The sequence below is a fragment of the Armigeres subalbatus genome, chromosome 3, assembly GCF_024139115.2.
Source record: "Armigeres subalbatus isolate Guangzhou_Male chromosome 3, GZ_Asu_2, whole genome shotgun sequence".
Classification (NCBI taxonomy): domain Eukaryota; kingdom Metazoa; phylum Arthropoda; class Insecta; order Diptera; family Culicidae; genus Armigeres; species Armigeres subalbatus.
Window position 1 is genome coordinate 50,093,250 of NC_085141.1, and position 13,356 is coordinate 50,106,605.

At 38.9% G+C, this 13,356-nt stretch overlaps 1 protein-coding gene across 2 annotated transcripts in view; it reads right to left on the reverse strand.

Moving 5' to 3' along the window:
* Nucleotides 1-1,848: 1,848 nt before the first annotated feature.
* Nucleotides 1,849-13,356, reverse strand: part of LOC134227193 (serine protease inhibitor 88Ea-like) — a 36,774-nt gene continuing 25,266 nt past the window's right edge. For both annotated transcript variants that reach the window (XM_062708520.1, XM_062708519.1), the window contains exons 2-4: nt 2,800-3,429; nt 2,625-2,739; nt 1,849-2,558 (exon numbers count right to left, since the gene is read on the reverse strand). In XM_062708520.1, the coding sequence (XP_062564504.1) occupies nt 2,032-2,558; nt 2,625-2,739; nt 2,800-3,429 (1,272 nt within the window). In that variant the 3' untranslated portion in view covers nt 1,849-2,031. The remainder of the gene's footprint in view (nt 2,559-2,624; nt 2,740-2,799; nt 3,430-13,356) is intronic.

Here is a 13,356-nt window from a genome sequence, read left to right on the forward strand (position 1 = left end):
CCAACTGTAGTGATAGTGGCTGATGGTCGCAAGTGTGTGGTGTGGTGAAAGGTGAAGGAACGTGTCGGATCAGCTGTTTCGTGCTAGATCGTAGAGTTGAGCAAGTGGTGCTTTCCAGAGTTCTATTCTTTCCGGAAATGAACGCCAATCTGATTTCTGTTAGATGTTTGGTCAGGAAAGGAGCCGAGGTGAGTTTTTCTGCATCTGGTTATATTATTTCTTGTAATGGTCGGACAGCAGGCGAAGCTGTACTGGTTGATGGATTGTTCTTGTTAAAAACGCAATAAAAAGCAACTACTGCAGTGGCCAAGAGCCATAACCCATTATCAGGGATTGAATATGAAAGGTAATGAAAAAGTCTCTCACTTATCATATCTGTAATACAGAGTCTGTATACATATACGACATTACAGGCCCGGTAGCGGGTCACTTTTTAGTGACTTGTTCACTTTTTTCGGTTCAGTCACTAAAAAATATCGTTTTTCGACCTCATGTCACTAAAGTCACTTTTTCTCAGAAAATGTCACTATTTTTAACTATTTTGAAACTTTTGACTATGTTCCGTGAGCATCGTCGTGAAATGAGAAAAAATGTCGATAAAATTGAAACTTTATCCGTCGAAAGCTGCTTTATTCATGACTTGCAAGCAGGGTTTGCAGAAATCGCTCTCAATAGATAACGAACAACGATAAAAGAGAGGCAAAATCAGTTCCGAATCATAACAAGCCATGATAACAAATTTATCAAACTTGCATACAAGTGCGAAAAAACAGAATCGGATAGGCAGCCCCCACAGAAAAATGGTGATTCTCGCTTTGTTTTCACTTCTTTCGTGCTGGTTACTGCACAGCTGTGTAGAACAAATTGAAACGCATCATCAGAGTCAGTGCTCCCCGCATTTGGAGCTTTCTAAAAGAAATTTATCATGGGGTATAGCCTCCCGAATCAGTTCTCAATCATGACAGCTGGCGAAAAAAGTCTCTCGCGGTATGCTACATATCGTATATGTATACAGAGATGATAAGTGAGAGACTTGTTCTTTCTCTTTAGGATTCAATCCCTGCTTGCAAGATAAATTTGATTTGACTCAATTTGGAGACGTGCAACATTTCGTTGGGGTTTGGGTATAGAAGGAAGGAAAACACTATTACCTAAACCAAAAGGCGTACATACGGAAGCTTTCGATCGATTCGATATGCAATATGCAAAGATGTCGAAGATACCGATGGACACAGCCTTCATACAGCAAAAGGAGTAGAAAGAAAGGTTACCTGATAATGAAAAATATAAAAGTTTAATTGGAGGTTTGCTTTATCTCGCTGTGCTTACCCGTCCCGACATTTCCATTAGCACGCTCATTCTAGGAAGAATGATGAGCCAACCTACAACTACTGATTGGGTAGAGGCCATACGAGTTCTTCATTATCTGATCGGTACTTGTGATTTGAACCTGTGCATAGGTGCAGATGACAATCTTGAAGGTTTTGCGGATGCTGATTGGGCCGGAAATGTTCACGACCGGAAGTCAAATTCTGGTTGATGCTTCTGCGGCACTTCAGAAGTAGGTGACGTGGAAGGGTCTGCCTCGTAGCTGGTAAGAAGCAGCATAGAGGAATTTTGCCCCTAGAATCGCCTCTGGCTTGGCAGATAATTGGTGTCACTCTTTGCAAGATAGGGTGGTTAACACAATGATCGAGGACTACCTGGGTGAATGTGCTAAGACAAGACAAATCAATCCTATGGAACTGCATCGATGCGCTATAAGCTGAAATAAGCTGAAAAGAATACTACATTTTGTTAAGCTGTAACAGGCAGGTCATTTCGGATTCAGATTCATGTCTAGCATGCTTGGTTTGATCTTTGTTCTTTAATAAATAAAAGAAATGGTTAAATTAGCACGATTCCACTTCAATGATATCGCGGGATCATTAAACCACATTTGAAAATATTCGTTACCTCCTATGTGGGTTGATACATATACACAATTAAAAGAACTTAACACCTAACACACTCTGCAACTCTATCACACTGTTATTCCGGCTGACGGTAGACACCATTGAACAGCACCGCTTGTGTACCGTAGTCGTAGATGAGGAATACGAACGGATGATTACAGTGGAACAGGGCCGGTTCAACGGGTCGCGATGACCGGAAGCTGAACAGCACCGTACTGGAGGCAGCCGTTGATCCCTTCTCGTTGACTTCGATTTTCGATTTCTGGAGAATGTCATCGAAACCGATGGGTTCCTTCTCCGAGAAGCCCGTGAAGTCCGCACTGCTTTCGAAAATGAAGCCCAATCCTAGCCGATCGAGGACTGGCTTCAGCTCAACTGTCTTCTCGATGTTGAATTTGGGGAATTTGACGTCCACCGTTCGGGGTATGCCTTCGTTGACGATTTCACTAAGGATACCGGTGTCGGAGGTTAGTTGCGCTAGGAGCTTGTCCAGAGAGTTAGGAACAGTCGGAGGCAGAAAGACGAACATAGAGATTCGATTTGATTCATCTTGACCCTTGTAAGGCATCTCAAGGATGTGACAGCCGAGTTTTTCGTTGGCAGCTGTAAATGACAAATAATTTCTGTGAACACCTGTGCTCTCATGTTAATAAATAAATGTTAACATACCATGACTAAAGGTAGCTTGAACATGCATCATATCGACGAATTCCTGACGATCATTAGAGACGTAGAAGATTTCCTTTTTAGTTTGCTCTGGCTTAAATTCTGTTTGCCAAGTACCCTGCAATTAACACAAAACGGTTTCAAAAATCGAAGCCGAATGAACCATGTTGATACGTACCTTGAAGTATGCAGCATTAGCAATGGCCAGTTTTGTTTGTTTAGTGATCGATCCTGGTTTCAACAGGTCCTTGATCATACCTTGAGTAATGTTCTCAACCCAGTTGTTGATGTACTGCCGTTGACCATCGGGATCTTGTTTGTAATCTAGCTTTTCGATTTCCTCAAAGAATTTGTCCTCGATACATTCTCGGATGGGAATTTGCTTGCCGAAGAAGAGTTTGTCGACGGAAGAGAACTGAATATCGGTATTCTGGTTGAACCGAGACGCCAGCGATTTCTTTCCAATGTTGTACGCCTGCCAGATCACGGGCTTATCCTCGGTCCAGTGCAGTTCAAGGCCATTGCGGAGCTGTTTTTCCGTGTCGGATCGTGCCCCGAAGAAGGCCAACAGCAGTACGTGGTAGAGACTGTACGGGCTGAAAAATACGTTTTCCGTGGGGGTTGCAGTGTTGATGGCTTCCAGCATTTTCAGGGTGAAGATGGATTCCCCTTTGTAGAGTCGATTGCGGGACAGCGGATTGTCCGCCTTGGTGTGCTGAATGTTGTCATCCTCGGCTAAACACTGACCATAGATAGTGGGGGCAGACAGTGCCACCAGCAGTAGCACAGCGAAAAGGGAATTCTTCATCTGGAAATGTAGGATAAGGAGATGGTAAGTAGTTGGTATGACTAGGAGGAAAGTAACATTTGCCTTGCTAGTTAATATTTGAATGAGCGTGGGGCGCATTCGAGGATGGAGAGATGCGGCCTCGAACAGTGTATTGTGGGGTCAAATTGTTTATTCAGTGTTATCTGTTTAGATGTAAACTAAATAAATGAATGAATAGTTGCATATTTTTTACTTGAGAATGATGGAACAGTGAACACAATTTTCAGTATCTGATTGTTGGATATAATGTTTTCGGCAGGGGTCTGCGAAGCGGCCATGTTTCTGATGCCAGCATCAAAATCATCGATTAATTTAATACGAAGACGTAATCATAATCGTTGAAACCTGCCATTGAAAATGTATTTTGAATATCATGTTATTTTGGCGAAGTAGCGCTTGGTGCCGATTGAAATATGAAAATTTATTAAAGACATATTCTTTTTGAAATACACCTCGCATTCATACTTTCGCACAAGTTCTTAAAAAATGATGAAAAATAATTATGTCTACATATTTGGTTTTCGGTCAGCGCAGAGCAAGTGAAATGAACCGACGGCTAGTTCCGAGAATTGATTTATGATAATAATAGTGATAGGACGCAGAAAAGAATGTGAAACGATGTTGATGTAATCATTATCAGTGATATACAAAAGCTATTGTTTATACTATAAATACTGGGAGCAATAAACAGATGGGTTGAGTTTTATGACAGATAACAACAAGTGTTAAGCTATCAGTACACTGTTTGTTATAATGACAAATATTTGTCAAGTCAGCCTGATATCCATGTCGATTTCTGGTCAATCTGATAGATATCCGGATAAACTTGACAAATATTTGTCATCATGACAAACAGTGCACTGAGGGCTTTCATTTATTTCACTGATAAAATCAAAGATAAGTGAAGTGAGATTTACTAACAATTTTTTATTTGACGTTTGATCTACTCCTATGGATCTATGCTTACACAAAACCGGATGACTTTAAATCATACACTCAAAATAATCCAAACGTCATTATTACGTGAAAACATAGGTGGCTTTTTTCCATCACCTTTTCCACGTAAGTGCTACGTGAAACGTAAGTAAACAAAAAATGAACTCATGAACACTCACTGCACCTGAGTGTCACGTGACAGCTATGTGATTTTTTGGTGACTTACACGATATGATGCGGTAGCTTTTCAATTATACTCCAGTGAAATGTATAAATATTTTGATTAAAATACAAGTTATTTTTCGTTGACTATTATTAGTCCAAATATTTCATCTAGTGAAATAAAAAATAAAAACTTCTCGAGCTTTTTAGACATTTTTACTATATTTATTGAAAATAGTTCACAACTTTTTTAACTCGATTCATTATGTCGTTGCCAAAAGAGTTTGTAAAAAAAAACTTTTGATAGTGGATGTGTATACAAGAATTGACTTCAATTTTTTGCATGGGTTTCTGGGCAGCCATCTGAGTTGATTCCACGACTTAATTAATTCCCTGTAAATATAAGCAAACATTTATGTACGATTTGATTCAAGCAGAATTTGAAAATAATCTCTCACGGGCGTAGTTTTTTGCTTCGCTAGCTCCGATTGTCATACACATGAAACACAAAAATTAGCTACCATTTTTGGTTATCCCTAATTTACCTTTATTTATATCTACGATATTTCCATAGAGTTACTGTGTTTAACTGTAGAGTTAATGTTACTGTGTTTAACTTTAAAATTAGGAAGCAACAAATCTATTTTGGCGCGAGGCTTGATCAGTACATTTTTAGAATGAATGCAAGTATTACCTGTCAAAATCTAGGTCAAAATGACCATCAGTCGTGTACGTGATTTTCACGTAACAGTGATGAACCCGTAACCGTAAAAGCGACAGGATGTTCGTGTAACGTCTATATTATGCCCGATAATGGCTACTTTTGTCAGATAAAACTGTAAAGAAGTTCATTTTCTGCGATCTAAGTGATTTTCCACGTAGCATGGACGTGTGAATTATTTTGAGTGTACCATGTATCATAGGTCCTTATTATTATTGTCTAATCATAATTGCCCAAAACAAAATTTTCTGTGCTGTAAATTTCAAAGGAGATATAGTGAATATTTACTAGCGAAATAATGTAGGGGAACTGGGCGTGGTTTTCATTATGTTACATCGAGGCAATCTAGCCAGCCTATCCACCTAGTAACCACCTAGTAGCCACCTAGTAACAGTGGTTACCAACTACATTTGTTTATTCAATAAAACATTCATTCTGTATTTTCCAATCGAACAAGACGAACGTTTATTTAATCTGTTCAATACAGAACAATAACCATGGAGCACCTAAACGACTTCGAATTGGCGGATGACGTTGCACTCCTCGCGCAACGGCGCTCTGATATGCAGAGTAAGCTCAACGACCTTGCCGAGCGCTCCTCCTCGGCAGGTTTAGTCATCAACGTCAACAAAACTAAATCGTTGGATGTAAACACGGTGACTCCTTCCAGTTTCACAGTAGCCGAGCAACCAGTGGAGAATGTTGAAAGCTTCCAATATCTTGGTAGTCAAATGGCGTCAGACGGCGGTACCAAGATCGACATAGGCGCACGGATCAAGAAAGCAAGGGCTGCCTTTGCGAGTTTAAGGAAAATCTGGGAAAACAGGCAGATAAATGAACACACCAAAATACGAATTTTCAACTCTAACGTGAAATCTGTGTTGCTATACGCTAGCGAAACATGGTGTATCAGTGGAGAACACTCAACGGCTGCATGTGTTCACCAACAGATGCCTGCGGTATATAATTCGGGCCTGGTGGCCTCACAACTAGATTTCAAACAACAAGCTCCATCGTCGTTGTCACCAGAGGCCGATAGCAACAGAAATTCGGGATCGGAAGTGGGGCTGGGTCGGCCACACTCTACGTAGGGGCGGAAACGAAATCTGTAAACAAGCATTAGACTGGAACCCAGCGGGACATCGCAGGAGAGGCAGACCCAGAGGCTCATGGTGGCGAAGCCTCAATAAAGAAATAAAAGAAGTCGACCAAAATCTAACCTGGCAACAGGTTAAAGCGATAGCCGGGCAACGCTCAGGATGGAGATCTTTCAAGTCGGCCCTTTGCACCACCGGAGGTGTACAGGATCCATAAGTAAGTAAGTAAAATACAGAACAATTGGCGACGAAAGGATTTCAAACCTACTAGCAAAATGGAAGGATTCGCACCACCCAGATTTTCTTTGGGAGATCAATGGGAAATGTATCAAGAACGTTTGGAGCAATATTTTCTAGCCGTGGATTTGAAAGATGAACGTAGATCCGCTGTACTTCTTACCTCAGTTTTGCTAGAAGTTTATCAAACGGTTAAGAATATCTGCCATCCAGAGAAACCAAATGCAAAGTCCTATGAAGAGCTGTGTGCGTTGTTGAAGGAGAGATTCTGTCCAGCGATAATTACCATCGTTTTATAGAGCAAAGCAAACAACTGGAGAAAGCGTACTAGAATGGTATGTGCGCTTGATGAAGAACAAGACAAGTGAAAAACGCACTCTTACCCCACCGGTGGGGTAAGAGTGCGCATCGGGTGGGGTAAGAGTACGCATTTATCCAATCATGTGCTTTAAGTATATATTAACACAAATAAGAGTTAATAACATTTAATTGATGTTTATTGAGCATATATTAGAAATAACGTAACTCTTAAAGGGGGAGGGGATCCTAAAAATGTGCACTTTCATACGAAAAACCATTGTTTTTTATATATACAAAAAACTACAGAGGTAAAAATATATATCAGGTTTCGCGTGGTGTATACAAAGGCATTTTCCTTAAAGAAAGTCCACCAATCACGTAACGTAAAATTTGACTATTTCATCACCCCTCCCCCTATCTTACACTGTTTGTATGAATCCTCTAAAAATTATATGGATCTTCATACATCTCGCAACCCCTCCCAGCTAAACGTTGCGTAATTTATGAATGTTTCTTTTGTTTAAATGAAATTACCATTTAGATGAAATTGTGTTTTCGTACTATGTTTAGGTGTACAACAAGTCCTAATACAATTTCATTATTTCGCTTCAGTGCTTTGTTCGCTAAGTCCTTTCTAACACCGAATTACTTCAACTTATCCTAAAAACTTGTGATTATTTCTGAATTCTGTCCCTTTTTCTTAGTTGTAGATCTTTACGCTTTGGAAGAAGTCTTATTTCGGCCGGAGATACGGGTTTGACATCATAACTTGAAGATTCATATGCGTACTCTTGCCCCACCGGTTCCTGCGTACTTTTACCCCACAGTCCCAAACATTATTCAAGTAATGGTTTTGACTTCTTGGAAAACCAACCGGATTGGTGTTCTGTACCATAAAGTACTCTATACAATAGGTTATCGAAATGGTATAATGTTCACCCGATTGAACATATATATGGTGATGAAATACTAGTTGCGGAAACACAATTATTTTTAGCAAAATGACCAAAAAGTTATCTAACTCCATATCTCCCTTGTTGTTTATTCAAATCGTTTACAATTACACATGATACCGTGCGGGACCGAAATCCGTACAGCTCCGAAATCCGTCCACCTCATGAGATATCAATAAATTAAAGAGGTATATAAATGGAAAGAAGACTTCGAAATTAAAACAACAAAAATTAAAAACAAATCGCTATCCACCAACGCGGAGTTTTGGCCGCCATCTTGATTTTGGGTAGAGCATAATTGCACCAAAAGTAACTATGTTTTAATTGCTAATTGAGAATCATTACATAAGATAAGCGGAATACAATTCGAAGAGATCGCTTCTCAAGGTCCGTATCGAACTATTTACAGTGGTAGTTTAGTCAATCAGACTGTTTCAATTTAAATATTTAGTTAAAAAATAGCTGTACGGATTTTGATACTTTGATTCGAAATCCGTCGACTGTGTACGGATTTCGAGTCAGGGGTAGTTGATTTTAATCATTATTTTATCATGTTTTTCGTAGTTTTTAATGAGTAAATGTGAAACACTTCAAAAGTACAAGCCTTCATGCTCCTGTGTCAATGACAAACGTTTTATTTACGTTCGATTCCTATTTTCTAATGATGGTTTCATATACTAAGGTGCTTAAGTGTACGGATTTCGATGCCCCACGGTAATAGTTGGCCAGAATACCTGTCAAACTGATGCAGTGCTGCTAGTTTATCTTTTTTAATTACTTCAAAAAATCGAAAACGTACTCTTACCCCACGCGCACTCTTGCCCCACTCTACTCTACGTGGATATTGCATTTAATGGGCGAATGACAAGATTTGAAATGGATACTGGGTCACCAATTACGATTATCTCAGAGACGTTTTACCGCAGCAATTTTGAAGAATTTACGCTACATCCGTTCCGTGGGAAGTTGGTGTTTTATACAGGAGGTGAAGCAACACCGAAGGGAGCTTTTGATGCTGTTTTATGTTATCAAGGTCGACAAGTCGTTGGTCAAATTGTGGTCGTTGAAGGAGGGCGCAATCCATTGATTGGACGTGATTTTATTGGAGAGTTGCTTCACTTGTGGTACATCAAACTTGATACGGTGTCGAGTCAAGTCAAGTCAATTCGTTTGTGCGCTGATTATCGAGTAACTATCAACCCGTTCCTGGAGGACAAGCGATACCCTATGCCTATTGTGGAAGATTTGTTTGACGCATTGCGAGGTGGAAAGCTATTTTCAAAACTGGATTTAAAATCGGCGTACGTAATCGAGAAAAACTATTGGCATGGAGTACTGGAAGGAATATACATATTATGTGGAGTAAAGGAATATACATATTATGTGAACCTTTTACCCTCTGGTACTAAACCAGGCTGTGCGATATTTCAAGAAGTTCTGGCTATTGCCGGATTGTCCAGGGTGCATCAATTTCTTAGATGACGTTTTAGTAACTGGTGCAACTGTAAGCGAACATCTCAAGAATTTAACGGGAGTACTTAATAAGCTTTTAGAGGCAGGATTTCGACTAAATCGTGTGAAATTCGAGTTTTTCAAGGAAAGAATGCAGTTTCTGGGACACATTATTGATGGTGGTGATGGAATGCATGAGGATCCAGAAAAAGTAAGTACGTTTTGCTATTAATGAGGTAGTTTATGCCAGAGACTATCGAGATCCTGAACGACATCAATGGATCAAGGCAAAAGTTGTGCGGAACAAAGTTGATAAATTATACGAATGCTATTCTGAGGATTTGGATACGATAATACGAAGATCACATCAAATTCTAAAGTACGATTATGATGATTACGAGGAGAAAGAAGTTGCCCGTTGAGAAATAGTATGTGAAGCAGTACCATTTCCCGATGAAGAGTATTTATCGGCAGAAGATGACGATAATTTATTAGTACTGTGCATGCTGGCAGCCCTGCTTCGCCAGATCTACCATACAGCGCCAGGCGAACAACCCCTGACAACCGATGATTACGGAAACCGTCCACGTCGAATGACGTCTCTAATTCCATCTTTCATGTCATTTCATCATTTCGTGCCAATGAGCTGCGAGAAAAGACGCGCCATTGCAGTGAAATAGAATTCGATTATGCCTATGAACTAAATTTGTTGCTACTAAAATTCACAATTGTTCCTACCTAAAATTATTGGAAGACCGATTTTCTTGAAGCTTGACACACCATAACCTCATTTGTGCACGCAGTTAAGAATCGGTTGGAATCCGAAAGAAATTCGTTAATAGGAACAAGTACAGCAAGATCAACCACGACAAGATAAACCACAACGAGGTCATTATCGTGATGATGGAGTTACTGCAGCGATTCGCATAAGAGTCCCATGTAGATTTTTGAACGATTTTGATTTTCTTTCGGAAATAACCTTTTTACAAAAACTGATAAAATAATAGGCTTTGTTCTAGAAATTTGAAAATCAATACCCACTTGTGTTGTCCCATCTTGCTATTTATTCGCACAAAGGTCACATTCCACATTTTGATACACTTTCGCACAAAGCATCAATGTAATTATGGTCCATTTATTAGTTCCATAGCAATGTATACAGATGAAGAATATTATGCCAAATTTTCAGAAAGATTGCTGGTTTTATCGATTTATTAGATTTTTTAAATTTCTCCATGTAAAACGAGCTTGATAAATTCAACGGCATATTTCTCAAGTTGAAGAAAACTGACATGGGACGCTTATGCGGATAGGGGCAGAGTATACGTCACAAGAAGCAGTCGGATAGTATACCAATGGTATACGAATACCAAATAGGAAATAGCTTGCGGGGAAGATGTGCTGTCGAGTGGTTTTCATTATGTTACATCGAGGCATTCTAGCCAGCCTATCAGAGAGTCACCTAGTAACAGTGGTTATAAAATACATTTGTTTATTCCATTTTTTTTTTTTGTTGGGGCGTAGAACCACTGCGTCCATTGAGTTGAACTTTTGTGGTATACCCCTGATTACTCTTAACTATCTATTCGCATCTTGTAGGTTGATCACCATTTGTCAAGTAAACAACCTAAGACGCGTCTTTTCCCAGTCCGGTATAATTGAGTTAATAAAACCCACTACCTTTCCAGGATTTGCAGTCCAAATATCTCCTGGTTGCATAAAGCCACTATTTAGAAATTTAGATCTACCCTTGTACAATGCATCGCAACTGCAAAGCAGATGTTCCGAGGTTTCACGTTCCATGTTACAGAAACGACAGATATCACTCTGAATCTGGCCAATATTTTTCAAGTGATATCTGCTCCGGCAGTGTCCGGTTATTAGGCCAGTGAAGGTGCAAAGAGCTCTCTTGCTGAGCTCCAAGAGCTTTTCGGTTACTTTAACATTGGGAATTATAAATCTCTTTGATTGAGCACACTTTTCGGCAACCAACCAGTTGGTCACCAACCTTTGTGCTTCCCAGGATTTCAATTCCATTTTTATAGTACAGTATGATATACCGCAGAAAGGATCTGGGCCAATAAACTATGTGTTTGAAGCTCGTCTGCCTTTTCATTACCTTCAATGCCACAGTGTCCTGGAACCCAGTACAGATTTACGGAGTTCTTTTGGCACACTTTTCGCAATGAAAGAATGCAGTCCCAGACAAGTTTTGATGTACATTTAAAGCTACTCAATGCTTTGAGTGCCGCTTGACTATCTGTGAAGATACAAATATTTGCATATCTATATTTCTTCTCTACACAGATATTAGCACATTTCATTATAGCAAAAATCTCCGCTTGGAAGAAAAAGTTTCTGAAATGTCCAAAAGATATTGTTTAGAACTTGTAAAGGGAATTCACCGAAATAGCCGCGAGAAACCCTTCAGAATATTCACTGGAGGTTTTCTGGGAAGTCCCCGAATTTTTTTGCTTAATTTCGGGGAATTTTCGCGAGGAATTCTTTGTAAATATAAGCAAAATTATTGGAAATGCCCGTGGAAAATTCTTATTCGTAAATTTCTTCGACAGTTTTAATGCAAATTCTTTGGAATTATCGATGTAAAATTTTCGGAATTTCTAAATAAATTGCTGAAAACTCCCACGAGAAATTATTTGAATTTCCCACCAAAACAGTTTGAGTTTCCACAAAAAAAAATATTTGCAATTTTTGTAAAAAAAGCCCTTCTAATTTGCATGAAAATTAATTCGAATTTTTTACAACAAGTTCACAAAAAGTTCAACTTAAAATTTTCCATAATTTCCAACGAAAATTATTCAGAAAATATTTTTTGGAATGCCCATAAAATTTATTTAAATTTCCTCAAGAAATTGCTCCAAATTTGCAAGACAAATTAAAAAATATCGTAGGAAACCATTCTAAATTTCCTCGGGAAATAATTCTAAATTTTCACGGAAAAAGACTCAGAAACTTTTGGAATTTAGAAGAAAAATCTTGGGATTTCAACAGATGATTATTCAGCGGGATATTGTATGGAATTTTCAAGAAAAGCATCGGAATTATCATGGAGAGTTATTTGGAGTATTTCAAGGTTATCAATTGGGAAATTTTACGAAATTTCCACGCAAAACTTATTGGAATGTAGACTTAACATTCTCAAAATTTCAACGCGAAATTTTTCTAAATTCTTTAAATTCACGATTTTTACAATTGTGAACCGGCGTTGAGAATTATAGGTCAGATGCGTGACAGACTTTATCAATGGCGCGCCGATGCAGAAATGTCGGCGATGGTGGTGCACACTTCTAGGAGGAATTGAATTCAACAGTAATTAAATTAATTGGCTTTGAGATTTGATTTCAGGAGTTATGGACAGAGGATTAAATTTGATTTCGTTTCAATTTGATTTTTGTTTTGTTGGATTTTGTTCAGTGTGATTTTGTTAAGTTTGAAATTCGAATTTTGTTGTAATGTTTACATGGAAATGGAATTGAATAGCTGAATTGCTTAAAACGTGGTTGATTTCCATATTTTTCCAATCACATATGATGTTTTGTAAAATTTGGTAAAGTCTACGTAGACATCATGGGGGGGAGGGAGGTTATTTGAAGAAGTCTACGAAAGTCTACTAGGGGGGACGGGGGGGTTTGAAAAAGTGAAATTTCGGTCTACGTGGTTTGTGGACAACCCCTAGTTTTAAGCCGTAGCACAGACTTTTACTTTAGTAAATTCATAAAATTTTTAAGGAGAAATGTTAAAGATTATTTCGGTAAAGTCATGCATAAAAAAACGGAATATCCTAAAAAAATCAAACAAGTGAAATTCGCACGAAGCTGCTGTATAATTCGCTTTTAAAAAACATTAAATTAAAAAGTCTATGTAGACTTTTGGTATACCCCTCCGTCCCCCTTCATAGACTATCGTAGACTTTTTCAAAACCCCTCCCTCCCCCTCGAGAGTCTTCGTGGTTTATGGACAGCCCCTACGTAATTAATGGATCTTCCGTAACACGTTAAGCCGAAAGTCATCTAGACGAGTCGCATTT